The sequence below is a fragment of the Dipodomys merriami genome, unplaced genomic scaffold (genome assembly GCF_024711535.1).
Source record: "Dipodomys merriami isolate MVZ:Mamm:240054 unplaced genomic scaffold, mDipMer1.0.p SCAF_3, whole genome shotgun sequence".
NCBI lineage: Eukaryota > Metazoa > Chordata > Mammalia > Rodentia > Heteromyidae > Dipodomys > Dipodomys merriami.
Window position 1 is genome coordinate 72,546,164 of NW_027204492.1, and position 22,157 is coordinate 72,568,320.

Here is a 22,157-nt window from a genome sequence, read left to right on the forward strand (position 1 = left end):
GATACCAGCAATTGAGGGGGTATAGGTAGGAGGACTGCAGTTTGAAGCCAGCCCCCAGCAAAAAGCATGAAACTCTGAGAAATATCGAAGGCAAAAAAAGCACTGGAAACATGAAATAAGTGGTAGAACATCTGCCTAGCATGCACAAGACCATAATTATGTTACTGCCCAACAATGCATTAAGTCAGAAAATAAGTATTAATGAATTTAATGTTTGAAGGCATATCAAGTGTTTTTCCAAACATAATAATATAAAGCTAGAAATTAACAAAATGAAGAGCTTTAGAAATCTTTCAAATATGTAGAAATTAAACAGCATGCACCTGAATAACCCAGAGGACAAAGAACAAATTAAAGGAAGAATTTAAAAATACCTGGTGATAAATGAAAATGGAAACACAACATACCAAAACCTAGAGTGTTCAGTAAAGGCAGTTCTAAGAGAGAAGTTTATATGAATAAATGTCTACATCAAAAGGGGACTGAAGTTGTAGCTCAAGTAGAAGAGCTCTTACCTAACAAGGGAGAATTCTTGAATTTAAGCCCCAATACTGAACGCCCCCCAAATATGCAAACATGAAAGGCCAGGTGTAGTGCTATAAGCCTGGAATTCTACTACTCTGGAAACTGAGGTAAGAGTGTCAGAAGTTTAAGGCCTGTCTGGCTACATGAAGAATTCTAGATCATCCTGGGCAACATAGTAGCTCACCAAAAGAAGAAAGGATCTCAAATATTATACCTCAAGAAGCTAGAAAAATAATAAAATAAGTCAAACTTCAGTAGAAGGAAGGAAATAATAAAGGTCTAAAAAACCAATGAAAGAGACTAGAAATAATAAGTAGGTTTTTGGAAAAGGCAAACAAAATCAATACATTTTAGCTAGACTAAGAAAAAAAACCAGAGAAGACTCAAATGAGAAGTAAAACAGAAGACACTATAATTGATACTACAGAAATCAAAGAATCATAAGCACTACCATGAAAAGTTATATGTCAACACACTGGATTACTTAGAAAAAACTGACAAATTCTTAAGATTCTACTCACTGATTCATGAAGAAATAAAAAATCTGAACAAATAATGAGTAAGATGATCAAACAATTTCCTGACATCTTAGGATCTCCTGGCTTTGCTACTAAATTCTATCAAATATTTAAAGAAATAACACCAACCTCTTTCAAATTGTTCCAAAAATGAAGAAATGGAACACTTCCAAACTTATTTTACAAGGTCAGCATTACCAAGATAAAAGCCAGATAAACAACATTACAAGAAAATAAAATTACAGGCCAATAACTCTGATTAACATAATACAGGCTCATGCCTAGCTACTCAGAAGGCTAAGATCTGAGGGTCAAGGTTTGAAGCCAGCATAGGCAGGAAAGTTCACGAGTCTCTTATCTCCAATTAAACATCACCAAAACGCCAAAAGCAGAGCTGTGGCTAAAGTGGTAGAGCACTAGCCTTGAGCAAAGAAACTCAGAGACAGTGCCCAGGCCCTGAGTACAAGTTCCATGACTGATATTAAAAAAAACTCAACAAAATACTAAAAAAAAAAAAAAAATTCAAAAGCACATTGATAGATCACTTATCTTGATGAAGTGGGATTTATCCCAGGGATGCAGAGATGGTTCAACATATGCCAATCCACAAATGCAATGTGTCAAACAGAATAAAGGGTAAAAACCATATCATTTTAGTTACAAAAAATATTCACAAACATTCAATATTCTTTCATAACAAAAGCGTTCAACAAATTAAATATAGAAGAAATATATATCAACACAACAAAAGACAAAGATGACAAGCTATTTTTTTGTTACCCATAACAAAAGCTGAGGCTAGTACTTAAGAAAATAAAGAAATTTATTTGGCTCACAATTCTGAAGGTGTAAGAGCTCTGATGAGGACTTTATGGGAAATGTTTTCATAGTAGAAGCATATGTAAGAGAATGACACCACATGCAAGACAAGAAGCCACAGCTATTGGGGTCCCAGGAAAGCTACATTAATCTCCTTCAAGGGCATATCCTTAACGACTCAATGACCTCTCACTAGGCCCCATCCCAAAGGTTCCAGCATTTATTGTTTTTTTAAAATTATTTTTATTGTTATTATAAAGGTGATATGCAGAGGGGTTATAGTTATAAGTCAAATAAAGAGTACATTTGTTTTTGGACAATATCATCCCTTCCCTTGCTCTCTCTGTTTTCCCTCCTGTCCCCCTGTATAGTTCATTTTCAACATAGTGTTCATTAAGTACCATTGCTGCATTTGTTCACCTTTTGTCCCTCCATTTCTGTGGCTCCTCTTACACTCCCAAAGACACATGCACCAGTAAACAGAACAAGAAAAAAAGAAAAGAAAAGAAAACAGCAAGAGAGAAATAAATCCTCATTTCCATTCCCTGGAGTTCATTTCGATAAACATTATTTTATATGATCAGAGGCACATAGGCATTGCACCTTTGTGATCCTCTCCTAATAATATCCTCCTTTAGTCTCACTATATATGAGTGCCTAAAGAACTGTATAATTTCTTATGTCCTAATATTTTGGATCTAGCTTCCCCATTTTAGAGAAAATATGTGCTGTTTGTCTCTCTGAGCTTGGTTTACCTCACTTAACAAAGTCCATTCATTTCCTTGCAAATAAAATATTATTCTTTCTAATGGCCGTGAAAAATTCCATTGCATATGGTACCACATTTTTGATCCACACATCTATTGCAGGGCATCTGGGCTGTTTCCACAACTTGGCTGTTGTGAATGGTGCAGCAATGAACATGGATGTGCAAGTATCTTTATGGTATCCTGGTTTGTGATGTTCTGGGTAGATAACCAAGAGTTGTAGGGCTGGGTCCTAGGGAAGATCTATGTTTAGTTTTTTGAGAAATCTCCAGACTGCTGTTGAGAGTGTACATTTCCCGCAATGGTGAAATAGGGTTCCTTTATCCCCACATCCATGCCAACATTGTGAATTCCAACAACAAACATGTTGGCCAACCTAACAATAGGGTTCCTTTATCCCCACATCCATGCCAACATTGTGAATTCGAACAACAAATATGTTAGCCAACCTAACTGGGGAGAGGTGGCATCTCAGATTTGTTTTCATTTGCTTTTCCTTTATAACCAGGGATGATGAGCATTTCCTCATACACACACACACACACACACACACACACACACACACACACACACACACACACACACACACACACACACACACACACACATACACACACATACATATGTAAATTGTCATTCTCACCTCTTCTTCTGAGAATTCTCTTCTTAACTCCTTTTCCTATTAGTATTTGGTTTATTAGCTTTGGGAGGTGTTAGTTTCTTAAGCCCCTTGTGTATTTTGGATATGAGGCCTTTGTGGGATGTATTGCTGGTAAAGATCTTCTCCCAGTGTGTTTGATGCCTTTCTAGTTTAAAAACAATGATCTTTGTTGTGCAGAAACTTTCTATTTTTCTGTAATCCCATTTGTCAAGTCTCTCTTATCTGTTGGGCCCCTGGGACTCTTCAAAAAGTTTCTCCCTATGTCTATCAGTTCTAGTGTTTTTCCTATTCCCTCTTGCAGTAATTTCAAAGTTATGGGTCTGAGACTGAGGTCTTTGATCCACTTCAAGTTGATATTTATGCATTGTGACAACCGGGGATCCACTTTTAGTTTTCTGCATATGGATGCTCAGTTTTCCCAACACTGATTATTGAAGAGGCTATCTGTTTTCTACTGTGTGACTTCGGTTCCCTTATCAAATATCAGATAACTGTAAGTATAAGGTTTTATTTTCAAGTCTTCTAGTCTGTTCTATTGATCTTTGGATCTATTTTTGTTGCCAATAACAAGCTACTTTTTGTTATTATAGCTCTATAGAAGAGCTTGAAGTCTGGGAGTTGGTTTCACCATTTCTTAACATTGCCATGCTACGATCATATCTTCCAGTAAATGATCCATTAGGGCACAAACCACATCCACTAGAGCAATACCCAACAGTGAAAAGTGGAAAGCTTTCCCTCTAATGTTCTATTCAACATTGTACTGGGAGTCCTAGCCAGAGCAATTAGGCATGAAAAAGACAAACAAGTTGGAAAGGAAGAAGTTAAACTGTTGGTTAGCAGATGACATAAAATGGTAACAGTTAACTGGGGAAGAAATAGAAAGCTTAAGCTGCTGTATTATAATATAAAATAATTTTATTTAATATTATTTTAAAGAAATAGTTAATAATAGGGAATCTATTTTTGCCACTTCTGCTAGCAAAAATGTTTAAGTTTGAAGTTCTTTCATTATTAAATGTATGAGATCAAATAAAACAAACACCCAGCAATCTCTAATGCAAAATTGAAGATGGACATGACAGGACTATTAACCTCAGTTCCAGAGCTGGCTCCAAGTCACTACTTCTTAATTGTTTTACAGGTCTGTCTTACTATTTTCACTGAGAATAAATTACATATTTCTTTCAGAATGAATAACAGAACCCCATAAACATAGTAACTGTTCATAATAGATGCTTAGTTTGATTGGTGTAAGTTCTGTTTGGATGTATTAATTCAAGCTTCTCTACTTCCTTCATAAGTGACAACCAGTCTGGAATTCAAACTACTTCAACTACCTTGAGGGCTGAAAGCATTAATATCTGAGCACAGGCATATCTGTAACTAAGAATCCATTTGTGTGTGCAGACACACCAGCTAGGAAATTTGATGGGAAGATATTGCACTTTGTGGAGAAAAAAATCCATTTTATACCAAATATTTTATCAATAGCCTTGAAAATAAGTGCAAAGGTATGCTGAAGACCTTCATTTCCTGAGAATGTTTACTATATATTTCAGTGCTGGGAATGGACTCACACATTCTAGGTAACTGTTCTACAACCCAAACCTTCTCAGGGCAGTTCTTCATTGACACTAGTTTTCATTATAATCTCCCCTCCCAACAGAAAACAGAGAAAAATACACAGTGACAAGGCCTTCCACCAATTCTTGTCCCGTATCACATTCCCTAGATAGATATGCACTTTTACATAAAATTCCACAGGATTTTTTACATTATTATAGCATTTTATTTGAGAAAAATGTAAAAGAACATTCAGTTCTATTGCCTTCAAAATGTGGGGATTTTTTTTACTGTGGATAATTTATTTTTTGAGGACTTTTTAGTCTTTTGCATTAACATTAACACATCACTTATTAAAAAACATATATACCTTTGTCGGAGTTGTTCTCTAGAATTGCAATCTTGAATACATAAAACTGAGTGAAAATGTTTGTAGGATCCAATCGTTCAGCCTCTAATACTGCCAGTTTAGCCTGGAAAACAAAACATTGGGTCTACTTTAGAAAAACTATAAAGAAGTTCTTACCATATTTTACTAAGGTCATTAAAATATTCACAATGGCTAAGAGACACACCAAATGAAAACACAAGACCTTTAATGTTCTGTCCTTAATGTACTTTTCTGTTAAATGACAAAGAAATAGTGAGTTCTGCTTCTGGAAGTAGAGTGAGCTAGCCAGGTTTGAATAGCCTATTTCTGATCTAGACATAAAAGAATGAATGACACAAGTAAAAGATGTGAATATGATCAAAGTCCTTCATATGCACATATGAAAATAGAATAATGAAACCTATTTACAATTTTTTTAAAGGGGGGAGATAAAATAATAGAGGAAGTGAATTTAATCAAATACATTTTATGCATGTATGGAAACATCACAATAAAACTTTTTGGTTCAATATAAACTAATAAAAAAGAGAAAGAAGCGGGAGAGAGAAAGAGAGAGAGAGAGCAAGAGAGAGAGAGAGAGAGAGAGAGAGAGAGAGAAAGAGAGAGAGAGAGAGAGAGAGAGAGAGAGAGAGAGAGAGAGAGAGAGAGAGAGAGGGGGAGAATGTTCCTCCTTTTGAAAATAACCAAAAACTCTGGAAAAACTCTTTTTTTTCTCAGAAAAAACAGTAATTGAGAAGAATTAGCAAGCCAAACTAAGGCAAAGTGAGGTCTCAGAGAAGCAAGTAGCTACTTTTTATCTAGTAGGTGACTGAAATTCCAGGCAAATGTTAATTGTTGGTTTGACAAACCTTATTAAGTAAATATATATTAATATACATACATACATACATACATACATACATACATACATATGCCCCATGGGATCACATTGTTTGATTAAAGCTAAATCAAAAGTAAACCTGCTCTTACCAAGGAGATTTTTAAAAAGCTACCTTAATACTAATTGAAAACAGCACAGGAGGTAAGGGAAAAATAATCCCTGAAGTATAACACATTTATTTACAGACATAAATTACTATATGTATGAAGGGGGGATTTCAAAAGCCTTAGTGCTGTGGATTTTTTCCAAACAAGTATAGAAGCAAAGAGATATCTGTTTGAGGTGAAGACATCTTCATGTTAGGCTCTAAAATATTTCATTAAATAATTTTTCAAGAATGATGAGTTGTACACATTAAAAAAATAACACAAGCACCCTTTGAGAAAGAATTGTCAGAAATAAGAAATATCAGAAACAGATCCTCAAGATACAACTGTGGGAATAAAAATATTTATAAGCTGTACTCCAGTGGCTCATGCCTGTAATCCTACACACTCAGGAGGCTGAGATCTGAGGATCCAGTTTGAAGCCAGCCTTGGTAGAAAAGTACATGAGTCTCTTATCTCCAATTATACACCAAAAAAGGTATAAGTGGAGCTGTGGCTCAAGTAGCAGAGTGCTAGCCTTGAGCACAAATGTAAAAGGGCAGCAACCAGGCCCTGAGTTCAAGTACCAGGACCAGCACACAAAACTATATTTATGAAACACCCGTGCTTTCAAAGTTTAAAGAAATAAAAGATGCTTAAAACTCAAGTAGGTAAGTTTGATTCACAGGAGAACATTTATTGTGATGCTGATTCATTTATTGTGATGCTTCCAGTTGCTAGCCTTTCTGAGTTCTAGCCCCAGTAACAGCACATACACAAAAGTTGTTGCCTCTCATTCCAACACTGTATTACAGATATGCTTTAACAAGAGCAGAACAAAGAACAATTGCTAGTTTACTCCTATATATTCTATAGTCAACCCTCAGTATCTGTAGGATACTGGTTTCAGAGTCCTCCTACCTCTGGGCAGATACCAAATCTATAGATGCTCAATTCCTTTATTTGCATATAATCGACACAAAGTCACCTATATACTCCAAATCACCTCTAGATTATTTATAATACCTAATACAATGTAAATGCTGTATAAATAGTTATTGTATTGTAGGGAAAGTAATGACAAGAAAAACAACTGTATGATCATCTACGCATTTCAAATCCATAGTTGGTTGTATCCACAGATGAGGAATCCATGGACATGGATGTCCAACTGTATTTCTATTGATTCAGTCTAATTTGAGTGAACTTAGTATTATTAGCTTTTATTGAGCTCAGAGTCAGCAAGAAGCCCCAAGTCTTTCTCATGTGCTTCTGTTAAACTATATTGCACCCATTTTCCTCTAATACAGAATGTTTTATTGTTACCCACTGGTCTTCATTTTGTTAGAATGAGCTCATTATTTCAGCATATTAAGGTTCCTTCAGATCTGACTTTGTCTTCTAACTTATCAGTTACTCTTTTCAGCTTCAGATCACATGTACCTTCCAACAATATTTACAAATACACCTTACTTTCATATTCCACATGCTATAGATCACATTAAATACTGGATTGTAAGCTGTGCTTTATTACCTTCTAATTATTTTGTACATATAACTCTTGCTTCTGCATTAATACTTTAAACTCAGCTATAGAAGACAGCAAGCCTTGTTACTTAAGTATTCTATAGTATGAGGCATATATTTAGCACCTAAATAATTGTTCAACTGTCTTGCAACCTCAATTAGGATTTTTTTTCTTTACCTCAAATGAGCCACAATGAACCATTTTCTTAAAGTACTTTCTTTTATATCCATGCATCCACGCAAACAAATTTGTGGGGAAGGCATTACAAATAACTTCAAAATCAATGAGCTAATCAAGTACAAGCAGAAGCCACAGTGCCATCTAGTGAGTATCATTAGATTACATGTACTCACTTTCAATCCTAAATGGAAAAGCATGATTGCCAAACCTTTATATAGTGAATACAGCAGTATATAACCAGCACGTGAAATACAGTTTTTTTCCACTTTACATTAGATACACATTCTATAAATAGTCTTACCTCTGTAGTTGTTGCAAATCTTATAGCCATTCTATGGTTTGAAACTGTGTTTTTGTTTTATCAATCAATTGTAGAAGTAAAATCCACATACCTAAACTTCAGTTGCAAGCTGAGAATGGCATTTCTGCATCCATTCATGCATAAGCATTACCGTTAACTTACACAGATCATCACTAAAACAGTCCTTTATCCATTTGTCAATTGATAACATTAAGGTTTTATTATGATGAGCAGCAAAGTCTTACAATATCAAGCTATATGAATTGTTTCTATATTTAAAACCTAAGCTCATTTGTTTTATTCTTAAGTTTATCTAGCCCAAAACTTGCATATATGAAACACTTAAAAATTATCAAAAATAATATAACAAAATTGGGATACTGGACTTAAGGTTCTATAAACTCCCCAAAGGCAGAGCCAATATCTATAAAATTACATTTGTTTTGGTACTTGATAATCAAATTTAAGGACTCACATATGCAAAGCACACATTCTATCACTGAGCTATAACCCCAGCACTCTATTGCTTAATATTGTCTCATTAAAAGCACTGAAGATACCTCAACAGATAATGGCAATTTAAACATTTGTTCTTAAATAGCTTAGGGAGCGATCCAAAGTAATTACTTATACTTAGTATTGTTATCACAAAGTGATACTACCAAATGTGTGAGCTAATGGATTTGTAACCTAATCTAACAAAAGTGTAAAAAAAAAAAAAGAATGGAGAAAAAGAAAAAAAAACAAGTGTAGAGGAGACTGTTCTTCAAATTCTTGGATTCACCTAAATTAATTTCTGATCTTTGATGCAGCATTTCATTTTAAGGAAAATCTAATACAATGTTTCTCCTTCCAAATAGAATGGAGTTTAGCTGCTTCAAAGGACAGACAAATTGCAGATGGAAGTACATAACTCTGTTTAACCAATCATATATTCTTTTCAGAATACAGTGTAAAAATAAATAACAGAATTAATGGTCTTTCAAATTCTCTCTTCTTTTACAGTGCACAAACAAAAAAAAGGTCAATTTGACCTTGTTCTGTATGAAGAAGCTCTCAGACTTCCGAATCAGCTAAGTCACAGAACTGTATCTATCTCTCTGTCACTGCACTGCATGTAAGAACATCTGCTGACTCTGAAAACAGATAAATCAAATGACCTTATGAAAGTCTCTTAAATTCAGGTAACAGGAAGCCACGTTCCTCTGTAACTTGGCCACATCCAGATCCGTTTTTTGAAATCCATAAAACTTCAGAGAGTAACAGTACCAGTTTAGGGCATCAGCAAAAACTTTTACCTAAAATTTAAGAAGAAGCATCAAAATCACAGAAATATCTTTACATTTCACCCTCATTTTCCCCAATTCACTTCTACAAATAAAATATGGCATTGGTTCTATTTTTAGGCAACCAAAACACAATACCCTTTCTATTTAATTCTAAGGGTTTTATTCTCATTTTTCCTACCAATTATAAGCTTCAAGGACTAGAGATATACCTCAATGGTAGTTCACATACTTAGCATGCACAAGGCCCTAGGTTCAATACATAACACTAAAAAGAAAACAAGAAAGATACTTTTCACACAGGATGAAGAGCTGAAGTGGGTAGTAAATCACCCCAGAAAACTCAACGTTCAGTTTTAAGTCATTGAAAGTGGAAAACTGTTTGTATAGCCACCTAATAAAAAATGCATTGAATCAATAGTGACTAAAATTTTCAAAATAAACATCCATAAATCAATATAGGTATTTTAATTTTTCCATGATCCTTTTAAATTTTATCTTTTTGCATATTTACATGGTTGTCATTACTGTTTCATAGAATTTCATGTTCTATTCTTTTCACTTAATTGTATCTTGTACATGTTCTTCAGTGTTGTTATATGGTTTTCACAGTTACTAATTTTAAGCTACACATATGTTTGATCGAATTAATATATCATGATTTTCTTATTTTCATTATGTTGGACATGTACTGAATTTCCAGGTTTCCCACTATTAGTATGAATGGTGGTTTATTTTATATGAATTTTTCAATTCCTTTAAAATTTAAATGGTAAAAAGCTATTGGGGAAAAATAGCCAGGATATCCAGAGAAACAAAAGATGCATGTTTTCTCTCATACGTGGAAGCCAGAATTAATTTAGAAATATATAAGTAAATATATTGGGTGTATCCAAGTGTACACAAATGCATTAGCCAATATATGGTAGATTCAGGGTAGAACTTAGTGTAATTTCTTAGAAAAGCTAACTCCAACAACAAAAATAAACACCAGGAATGAGGTACTCAAAAAAGAGGTGTGTGTGGGGGGAACAGAGCAATCATAAAATTCATTGCATATCCTACAAGATTAAGAAAATTGAGGGAAGGGGTACAACTGGAAAGAATGATGAAAGGGGTGATATTGATCAAGACACATTATATTCATAAACTGCTTTGTTGCATGGCAAGTCCTTTATACCACTACTAAGATAATAAAAATATATTCCAAAAAGAAATAGCTTGGATACTTTTTAATATAAGGAAACTGAGCTTCATATTTTCACATTTAGAACAGGAATCAATTGGACCTTCATGAAATCAAATGTCCTTTTCAAGGTAGACAACACACTGTCTTTAACTATTTACACGTAAGATTACATTCTTCTTCAGAGTTGAATGTGAAAGTTGAAAAAAAATCTTTCAGTAAGATTGGAAAATCAGTGGTAATAAAAAGAATCCATAGGAGGAAATGAATATTGAAGTAATTGTTCACCTTCTCAGTATAGAAATAAAGGCCCTCTAAAAGAGAAAACAAAGAATATTACTTTATAGCAGGGGTGAGGAACACCTGGCTCAAGGGTTTTATTTGGCTTAGCCTTGCCAAGGATCTTTTGTCATAGCAACATAAACTGATATTAAGCCAATCATACTGACAATGTATACTTTCAAGGACAAGCAAGAAACATCACATAAAACAGACAGGACACATATGACTACATGAAAGGACAGGCATTATACTTCTCATAGGCTGCCAATGACACATCACTTGTATTGTGGGGACTCGGAGGATAGTCAGTGTTCCAAGTAGGACAGGAGTGTACATGTTACAGAAGTGTTAACACACTGCAGCAAAACTATAGTGATGCAGTAATGATGAGATGAGATGGTTTGAGACCTTGCCTTTGATGACTGATGATATTGTCAACTTGCTTGCCAATACAGATGATAACACCAATCCGACCTTTATCCACATGTCCAAGATCAACAATCCTTGCAGAAAGTGAAGCTCAGATGAAGATTAAGGAAATTATAGTACATAGAGATCTCACCAGTCGATGGATATCAAATATGTTTCAAATCCAATATGTAAGATTAGAACAGTGGAAAGTAATCAAGTCACTGATAGCACACACTGGATAGCTATTAACACTTAAGTGGTGTGACATCCTACAAATAACATTAAAAAAGATTGATGCAGAGTGCTGATCTTTCAAAGACAAAAGGGACAAATTATTATTTTGTTGTTGAAGTCAAAGGCAAACCTGTGTGCTTTAGTTTTTGGTGATATGTTAATTGATTTTTTAAAAGCCAATCTGAAGTGACATTACAGGTCAAAACATGTAAAACTCAATGAATTGGGAAGCCAAACAATCAGGATAAAATCAGTGTTCAAAGCTTTGTGATTCTAAAGCTGAGTTCAGAATCACAAGAAGCCACTTTCCCTAGGCCTCTCTGTGACAGACTCAATGTCATTCAGATGATTTAAGTAGCTGAGGTTTCACATAGAGGCAGATTAGTAAAAGAGTTCATCGAAAGATTCTACAGGTTATTCCCAATTTTTCTCCCTGACTTGTGATGAGACAATGGACATAACCAACCAGTATGGTCCAACTGGCTGTTTTCAATCATGGGACTTTGACGCCCATGCCTGCCACTACAAGAAGTGGGGGTTTGTTTGAGAGATGTTTCATCAGTGAAAAGACTTCATCTGGACACTGGTGGCTCATGCTTTTCAAATCCTAGCTACTCGGGAGACTGAGATATGAAGACAGAGGTTCATGGCCAACCTGCCCAGACAAATTGTAGAGACTATTGTCTCCAATTAACCAGCAAAATGTTGAAAGTGGAATCATGTCAAGCTTTGAACAAAAAAAAGCCAAAAAAGGTGAAGGACCTGCATTCAAGCCAGGTATCAGAAAAAAAATCTAGCTCACAAAAAGGGTTAACTGCCTTTGTCAAGAAAGAACTGAATCATCTCAATTCTGATCCAAGTGACTTAATTATAGCCACGCATTTTATACCAAGAAAGTCTGTACACAGTAGTTGAAGCTAAAAATGTGATGTCAATAGTAGTGTTATATATAAATTTTGTTCAAAGTAGAGGGTTTAACAGCTGCCTGTTTAAAGAGTTACTGAGGAAGCTTGAGTCTTGAATTCATTGATCTTGTATGTCACTGTGAAATACAGTGATTGAGTCACAGAAACAATGCTTATGAGGTTTTACAAACTGTGGATAATGTCAGTGGATGGACTCAATGATATGGAGAGTATTACCAAGTTACCTCCTGGATCTGAATATCAAGCTGCACCAAGCAGTTTCTCATTTCCATGAATAAAACTCTATTAATGAATATAGTTTCAATGTTGGTGATTAAACATAATTCTTTCCCATGGATCCATATTTCCATTTGGTATCAGTTGTACTCTAGGTAGTTCATGAAAGTGGAACAACACTATCTGTCTTTTTGTGACTGGCTCACTATTATTCTTTCTAATATTTTTAAATAGTTGCTCCTGGATTTAGGTAACTATATCCAATGTGTGTTTGACAGTACTCTGCTGAACACTAGAAGATGACCTTCTGAAATCTGGGGCTCCGTTTCTCCATGCTATGCACTCTCCTGTAGAACTCTGTCCTATGAACTCTAGGTCTTGGTGCCTTCAGGCTCTCAGCTCCAGCTACTCAAATCAGGATGCCTGATGGGCTGCACTTTAGTCTCCCTCCCCAGCCATCTATAGGCTGAAAATTCATGACAGTAAGCCATGCAATTGTAGTGCTCAACTTATTACTAATCTCCTAGGGATCATTCTTTATTGCCTGATGTCCAGTGTTATCAGAACCACTTTTTCATGTAATCTGTCTTGTATTTTTGGGAAGAGGGTTGGCTCAAGCAGGGACAAAAAAACTGATCCTTGTTATTATATGTTAATTGGAAATACAAGTATAACATCACTTTATAAAAAGTATATCTCCCTTGAGGTGGAGCTGCGGTTCAAGTGATGAATACCAGGCTTAAGCAAAAAGCTAAATAACAGTGCCTAGACCCTGAGTTCAAACTCCAATATCAACACAAAAAATGAAAATTGAAAATGTTTTTGCACAGACATAAAAAAATTAGAGAAAATGTAGCAAAATTTTAAGAATGACCCAATTGTGATTGTTCTGTGCTTTAAAAAATACTCTTTAGGTTCACATTATTCTGAAAGAAACCTAATAAAGTTTTTGTTCACATCTTTACAGTATACCATGACTTTTTCTGTGTGTGTGCCAACAGAACTCTGCGCCTGGGCAATGTCCCTTAGGTTTTTTTTTTTTTCTCAAGTCTGGCTCTCTACCACTTGCACCACAGCTCTGGTTCTGGCTTTTTGCTGATGAAGTCTCATGAACATTCCTGCTCAAGCTGGCTTAGATTTTAGCCTCCTGAGTAGGTAGAATTATGGATATGAGCTACCAGTACCCAGTTTATACTATTACTCTGTGGTGTGTGTGCGTGTGTGTGTGTGTGTGTGTGCGTGTGTGTGTGTGTGTGTGTGTGAGAGAGAGAGAGAGAAAAAGAGAGAGAGAGAGAGAGAGAGAGAGAGAGAGAGAGAGAGAGTATGTTGGGCCTTGAATTCAAGGCCTGGGTGCTGTTCCTGAGCTTTTTTCTCAAGGCTAGCACTCTACCACTCAGCCACAGCTCCACTTCAGGGTTATTTTTTGGTGGTTAATTGAGGGTAAATGTTTCATGGACAGGCTGTGCAAGCTGGCTTTAAGCCATGATCCTCAGATCTCAGCATCCTGAATAGGATTACAAGCATGAGCCACCAGCACCTGGCTATACTGACTTTTAAAAGGGAATAAAACCTCTTTGACTTTCTATATCCTTATGTTAAAACTAAATTACATTCCAGTATCTTGATATCAGTGATGCTATTTTCCTATAAAGTCCTCAATGGGGAGAAAGCATATCTACACTATTTTAAGACATTTTTATAATATCCATTAACACTATACTGTAAGGAATTCGATTAGTTTGTGTATGGTGCTGGGGATGGGAACCCAAAGCTTTGCACATCCTAGGCAAAGTACTCTACCACTCCTGCTCTATAATTTTTATCTTGAAAACTGCTTTGTTTCTGGCAGAAAAGAAAGAATACACAGATGAAAACAGATTATTCCCAAACCTCAAAACTTCGGGCAGCTTTTCTCCACAGAATGTTGTGTAACCAGCCTAGTAATTCTGTTTTCAGTGGTCTTCCCATTTGGTAACCTGAAGGAAAAAAAGTCCAAAGCTCTGCAAACAAGATTCTAGATCGATTATATTTGAGTGCTATCTATATTCATGCTACATTTAATCTTATAACTATACTTAATCTTTAAGTAATGGCTATATAAACAATCACATTCAGACAGGTTTTTATCATCAATTGTAAGTTTACCACCAAAATTGATTACATAATATAATCAGTGTTCACTAGGTCTTGGTAATTCTCCCATCAGTCTGTGATAGATTTCCAGCCTTGTCTCGTTTTAACTTATTTTCCATGTTCTAAATTAGATAATCATCTGATGCCATAATACGGTTATTTTGAATGAGCAGACAGCAATGCCGGAGATCATTAATAAAAACTGCTTATACTATTATGTACTAAGTAGATCAGCTCAAGTTCACAAGAAAGGCCAATTATACCTTAAAGCCTCTGGAAAATACTTTACGAGCACGCTTACGGATAAACTTTATTAGATTAAGTCACAATTTATGTCTGATTATTTGTTGGTCTAGACATTTACAGTGTAACAATACATTAGCACATTAAGGTAAAATTTAAACTATAATAGAATTCTATACTCCCTTCTCTTTTGCCCCTTTGGCACAAACCATCAATTTCTACAAGTCTTGATTAGAACTGTAAGAATCTCTAATCCCTTGGCAGAGTCAGCAACCATAGATTGTTCTATGATTTAGTTAAAGATATTCAATTCAAGGTATCTACTTAAAATATTATGACACATTGATAATATAAATGTGTAATTAGATATAACAATAAAACTTTGTCTAACTAGGATTTTAGGAAAAACATTTTGTTAAAAAAAAGTTTTTTAGTTAGCTGTTAGTTTACTTTCCTAAATATAAATATTTTTCATTTAAAAAGTCTATATTGGGATACAAGGACACATGCACCTCCATGTTTATTGCAGCACTGTTCATAATACCCAGGATATAGAAACAACCCAGATGCCCCACCACAGATGAATGGATCAAAAAATTGTGGTATCTATACACAGTGGAATATTATGCAGCCATTAGAAACAACAAAATAATGGCATTTGCAGAGAAATGGATGGAACTAGAAGAAATCATGTTGAGCGAGGTAACCAAGAGCAAAGAGACAAACATCACACGGTCTCCCTGATAAGTGGATGTTAAATCCAAAGCGTAAGGTGATACGACAAAGTTAACAAGACTTGAGAAACAAAGGACCTCCACTCATCTGGTCGAATCACCACTAAATAACCCCATGCTGCTGATCACATATATGGGATATATGTGAACACCAGAGGGAAACTAAGAGGAGGACACAGAACTAGAAGGAATCAGGGAAAACATACAACAGTGGGACCCATCAGCTGCACTGGACATTGATCAAAACAAACCAAGCAACTCAATGGCAGCGATGGGAGGGAGGGAATGAGTGGGAAAGAAGGAACAGCTGACACTATGCAAAAGGAAAGGAATGTGCACATCACCCGATATGGAAGAAGTAACTGTATTGTCAAAGCTCATATAACTCATAAACTTTATAGACCACAATAGACAATTTGTCCCATGAAAGTTAGAATGTGTTTGTGACTTTAACTAAGCATCACTACCCCACAATACAGTAAAATTTGTGAAATTATGTAATCACTTAATCACAATAGAGAATTTGCAAAAAAATAAAAAGTCTAAATCATTTAATTAAATATACTCCTTAGTTTGAGAAAGAGAGAGAGAGAGAGAGAGAGAGAGAGAGAGAGAGAGAGAGAGAGAGAGAGAGAGAGAGAGAGAGAGAGAGAGAGTGAGAGAGTGTGCAGTTCCTGTGGCTTGAACGCAGGGCCTGGGCACTGTCTCTAAGCTTTTGTGTGCTAGGCTAGCACTCTACCACTGGAGCCACATCAACAGTTGCAGCTTTTTGCTGGTTAATTGGAGAAAAGAGTCTCACAGACTTTCTTGCACAGGCTGGATACAAACCGCAATCCTCAGATCTTAGCCTCCTGAGCAACTAGGATTATAGGTGGGAACCACTGGCACCTGGCTCTCCCTAGTGTTCTTAAGCACAATTTAGCTATTTTTTTTTTTTGTGAGTCGTGGGGCTTGAACTCTGCGTCTGGACCCTATCCCTGAGCTCTTAAAGCTCAAGGCTAGCCCTCTACCATTTGAGCCACAGTGCCATTTCCAGTTTTCTGTTGGTTAACTGGAGATAAGCATCTCACAGCCCTTCCTGCCCAGGCTGGCTCTAACTGCAATCCTCAGCTCTCAGCCTCCTGAGTAGGTAGGATTACAGGCGTGAGCCACCGGGGACTGGCACCATTTCTTGACTGTTTAGGATCAACAACATTAACAACTGCTGTAATTTCATTGTCCCAATAATCTATAACAGTAAACAGGGCTCTTGTAGTTCCAACATCTAGGAAGCTGAAGCAGGATTACATGAGCCTAGGCATCTGAGACTAGCCCAGATCGCTCTTGTCTTTTGTCTTCTGTCTCCTCTCTGTCTCTGTCTGCTCTGTGTGTCTCTGTCTCTGTCTGTCTGTCTGTCTGTCTGTCTGTCTGTCTGTCTGTCTGTCTGTCTGTCTGTCTGTCTCTCTCTCTCTCTCTCTCTCTCTCTCTCTCTCTCTCTCTCTCTCTCTCTCTCTCTCTCTCTCTCTCACAGACACATGCTGCTTGGGGGGCTCATGCTCTCTCTTGCCTTTTTTAACTCAAGACTGACTACTGGTTGAGTGGAAACTCTACTTTGTCTCTTATAGATAGGTATATACAGTAATGTTTGTCGAAATTATAATATAGTAAAAAGTTCTATATTTTTAAAAATATTGGAATCTATTTTTAAAGTATTGTAGGGCTATGTACAGCGCTTGCCAAGTATACAAAATATTGTACCTTATGATCAGATTATCTGTATATTTCCCTGATGATTTTTTATCTAGTTCTAACAAGCTATCATTAACATTTTGAGTTTTTGGAAAACCAGATAACTAAGCTTATCAAAAGTGGATCTAAAACACTGAATTCTTAGTGAAGATCTGGAGAGAGGGTGCCATTAATAAAATTATGTCTTATGGAATCTAAGTTCAAAAGGCTCTTAGCATTAACTAGTCAGATGATTTCCTTTTAATAACTCAATGAGTGTATATGAAGCATACTTACAAAGATTCAAGCAATGTGGTAAAGTACAAAGATGAGAGCAGCACATTACCTAAAATGTTCCATTCCCAATAATCATTAGCACCAACCATTAATGATTGTTGTTCCAGTCTCTTCACGTATAAAGTTGGAAGGGTGAGGTAGGAGAAAGAATTTTCTAATTCAGGGATCATATTAACTGTGTTCTTTAGGGTATGAAGACTCTGAAGAGAGGTGGAAGGTTAAGGGAATGTTGAACAGATTTAGTTCTATATCTGTTCTTACCCAGAGAGTAGAGTTTGTGTAGCAATGCAACTGAAGTCAAGATATTTACTTGCCCAGCGCACAGAGCTAATTTAAGGTCAAACTGGAAACATGAAATTAGGCTTGTAACCTCACAATTTTCTACTACAGATAAGATTTTAGCACAGATATTTGTCTATGTTTGAACATATTTTATCAATTTTTCTTAGTTTCTCATTCTGTTGTACCAAGTTCGTAAAATTAGGGCAAGTGAGATATTACTAGGGAGAAGTGTGAGAAACCTGTTGATTTGCAGAGTTCATTATTGCTCAGACATTTAGAATTATATGCAGACTGAAATATTTTTAAAACATTTACAGAAATCTTACTAACCTTGAATGATTTCTTCAATCTTCTCCCTGGCAAGAAGATCTTCCTTTCTTTGTAAAAGCATGTCAATGTGGAACAATTTCGCTTTCCCAACATGTTCTGATGACTTGAAATGGTCACAGATTTTCTTTAGGAAAACAAATCCAACAGATTCTCTGCTCAAAGAGATACAATTTTAGATACAAATTTAGATAAAAGAACTCATTTCTGGTCAATGGGACTAAAATTTATTCGAGTGTGAGCAAAGCAATCTAGATAAAAGTATATCTAACATAGGGGTCCGTTCTACACTATTTTTGTAGAGGGAGCGAGCAAAAGCAGTCTCTGGAACAGAATTATTTACACATCTCTGTGTCACGACCCTAGGAAAAGAAAGACAAGTACAGAACTGTCTATATCAAAAGAACTTATTATCCAAAAATATACTAGCTTTTTTCAGTTAGTAAATAAACATAGTACCAGTATAAATGTAAAACAAACAAACAAAAACAGACAGCTTTTAAGAGAGAAATCCTTCAATAATGGTCTAGAATATTTTAAGTATATCTGAGTTTAGATAATGACACTAATGTCTAAGTAAGCCTATTTATTAACAGTAAATAATTGAATTTAACTTAATTTCTGTTTAATTAAGCTATACACATTAGATTTTTATGAAAACTTATAGTCTTTCTGATATACCTACTCTACAAGATTAGGACTTTTCTGAACTCCCATACCAAACTCTCATTTACACTATTTTCCATATGTTGGCTTGCATTGTTTCCTTTACACATACTCTTTTCAGCAAAACTTTTAAATTTTTTTTTTTGGTTGGTCGTGGGGCTTGAACTCTGGGCCTGGGCACTAACCCTCAGCTCTTCAGCTCAAGGCTAGTGCTCTACCACTTGAGCCACAGCACCACTTCAGCAAAACTTTTAAGTTCCCTGAAAGCAATGACTACATTGTCCACATGCTGCCCTTGGCATAAAAGCTAAATTACTTGATTAGACTAAGTGACTGGCCCAAACTGATCTTGTGCTCACTCTGATATTTTTGCCAGGAAGTCCAACACAAATTGTATTCATTTCTAAGTTCTTATCTCTTCCATAAAGTATTCTTTGATCAATACAGCTCACAGCTGATTCTTACATGCTCATATATTATTTACAATTTTCCATGTTCTGTATTTTATTGTCAGTTGAATGATCAAACACATATATGCTTAACTTACTACAACAGACTATACATTCACCAAAGGAATGTCTGTTTTTCATGTTTCTTATTATGTATAATCAGACCCTAGACAACATGCAATAATCACAAGTTTTGTTGAAAGAATAAATTTCAGTACCAACATGCTAATAAGGAAAACAGTTCAGTCTCCAAGAGCAATAAATTCCACCTCCTTTTCTCACGTCAAACTCTCTAAAAATAAATCTCCCAGGAGAAAAAAAAGCAACTTATCACAACAAAATGTACTGAAAATACAAGACCTTAGTATATTTTCTCTGCCACCTTCATTTCCTACATGCTGAGACTATGAGTCTTAACAGTACATTCATTTAAAAATTCATTACAACAAACATTTGGATGTCTTACAAAGTACATTATGTGGACATTTGAAGGAAACAGGAAAGGAGATGGAATATCTAGTGCTTAACTCTTACAAATGGTTTAGATATGTGGGACTTTCTCTATGAACATAATTAACTAAAATCCCATGGGCTGGTGAATATTCATTTTTATTTTTAGTGGTCAATGACAAACTATAAGTTCTATTCCAGGAAGGAATTACTATTGAATTTGTTCCTCATTATTGTACCTGTATCATTTTCTATGGAGTTGCTTTACTATTTCTGTAACTCACTTCAAGTACTTGCTATTAAATTCGAGAAGAATATATATCATTTATACATATAATTTTACATTATTGTTGTATTCTAAAGTATTAATTTACCAAATCTTAGGGCCAAACATTTTGGAGACAAGCAATTACTATTTTTACAGTATTAAGTGTATTGAAAAATATTAAGCATATCAAATTTTCTTTCAGAAGATCATTTAATATGCAGAATCTGTAATGCTCAGAAATATTTTATTGTAATACCCAAGAGAGTATTCAGAAACAATTATCTAAATAAAGTAACGTAGTGCTATATGCCTGTAAAACTAACACCCGAGAAGTGAAAGCATAGAACCTATCAGGTCAGCCTGGGATACACAGAGACCTGTCTTTAAAAAAAATAAAGGAAAATGCCCTACATTAGTGTCAGTGGCTACTACCTGTAATCCTACCTACTCAGGAGGCTGAGACTTGGAACACTATGGTTCAAAACCAGCCTGGACAGAAACATTCCAAAGCTCTATCTCCAAAGTAACCATCAAAAAGCTGAGTTGAGCCGGGTGCCTGTGGCTCATGCCTGTAATCCTAGCTACTCAGGAGACTGAGATCTGAGAATCTCGGTTCAAAGCCAGCCCAGGCAGGAACATCCATGAGACTCTATCTCCAACTAACCACTAGGAAACTGGAAGTGGCGCTGTGGCTCAAGTGGTAGAGTGCTCGCCTTGAACTGAAGAGTGGAGGGACAGTGTCCAGGGCCCAGAGTTCAAGCCTCATGACCAACAAAAGAAAAAAGAAAAAAGAAAAAAAAGCTGAGTTGAAAGCATGACATAAGTGATAGAGTGACAGTTGATCAAGCAAACCAAGCAAGCATGAGGCCCTGAGTTCAAACCCCATTATAGTCCCCTGGAAAAGACAATGCCCAATCTTACACAACAGGAAACCTGAGAACAAAGTGGTTAACGTGCAAGACTTTGTGTTCTCTATTTTAACCCGATAAGCCAGAACAAGTTGTTTATAAGTCAGATGCTACTTTACTCTTGTTCTTGATTTTGGTTCAGCAATGTCAGGCTCATCTCATACATTTGTGTTCATTTTTATTTGATCATTGATTTTTTTTTTCTAGATCACTGTCTCTGGGTTTCTAATTCTATCTTGGTAGTTTGGTTTCAATTCAAAATTATGGATTATTTGATTTGGAATTCTTTTGGTTTTTGGCAGTACTGGGCCTCTTGCTTGCTAGGTAGGCATTCTAATACTAAGTCTAACCTCCAGCCCTTTTAACACTGTTTATTGTTGTTGTTATTTTGCCAGTGCCAGGGCTTTAACTCAGGGCCTTGTACTTGCTCAGCTTTCTTGTTAACAGCTTTCTGCTAGCTAATTAACTGGAGATGGAATCTCAAAGACTTTTCAGTCTACATTAGCTTTGAACCTTGATCCTCCAGATTTCTACTTCCAGAGTAGCTTGGATTACAGGCACTGGTGTCTGGTTTGTGCTGGATATTTTTTAATTAAAGCATCAAAAATATGTTTATATATGTAAATTCAATATAAATCATCAAAAATAAACATAAATTCAATATAAATTATCAAAAAATGTGTTCAACCACAGAAAATAACAACTTTGCTTCTATATATTTTTCTCTGTCTCGTGGATACTGTATTGATAATTCTACAGTCACCAGGATTAATTCTCACTGTTGTATTGGGAATTCACACCAATCCACTGAGAACCATTTTGTTAGGCAGAGCCAGGTAGTCCTCACAGGACTATTGCATTGATTGATTAGAGTTGGACATGGAGAGTCTGATTGTAGCTAGTACTCAATACACAATGATTTATTTCATA

The 22,157-nt window shown here is 35.7% G+C and overlaps 1 protein-coding gene across 1 annotated transcript in view; it reads right to left on the reverse strand.

Annotated features, from left to right (window-relative positions):
• The window catches only part of Tex11 (testis expressed 11), a 219,123-nt gene that overhangs the window by 109,624 nt on the left and 87,342 nt on the right, over nt 1-22,157 (reverse strand). The window contains exons 14-17 of the mRNA XM_070039363.1: nt 18,490-18,641; nt 14,654-14,739; nt 9,383-9,520; nt 5,227-5,329 (exon numbers count right to left, since the gene is read on the reverse strand). Coding sequence (XP_069895464.1) covers nt 5,227-5,329; nt 9,383-9,520; nt 14,654-14,739; nt 18,490-18,641 — 479 coding nt within the window. The remainder of the gene's footprint in view (nt 1-5,226; nt 5,330-9,382; nt 9,521-14,653; nt 14,740-18,489; nt 18,642-22,157) is intronic.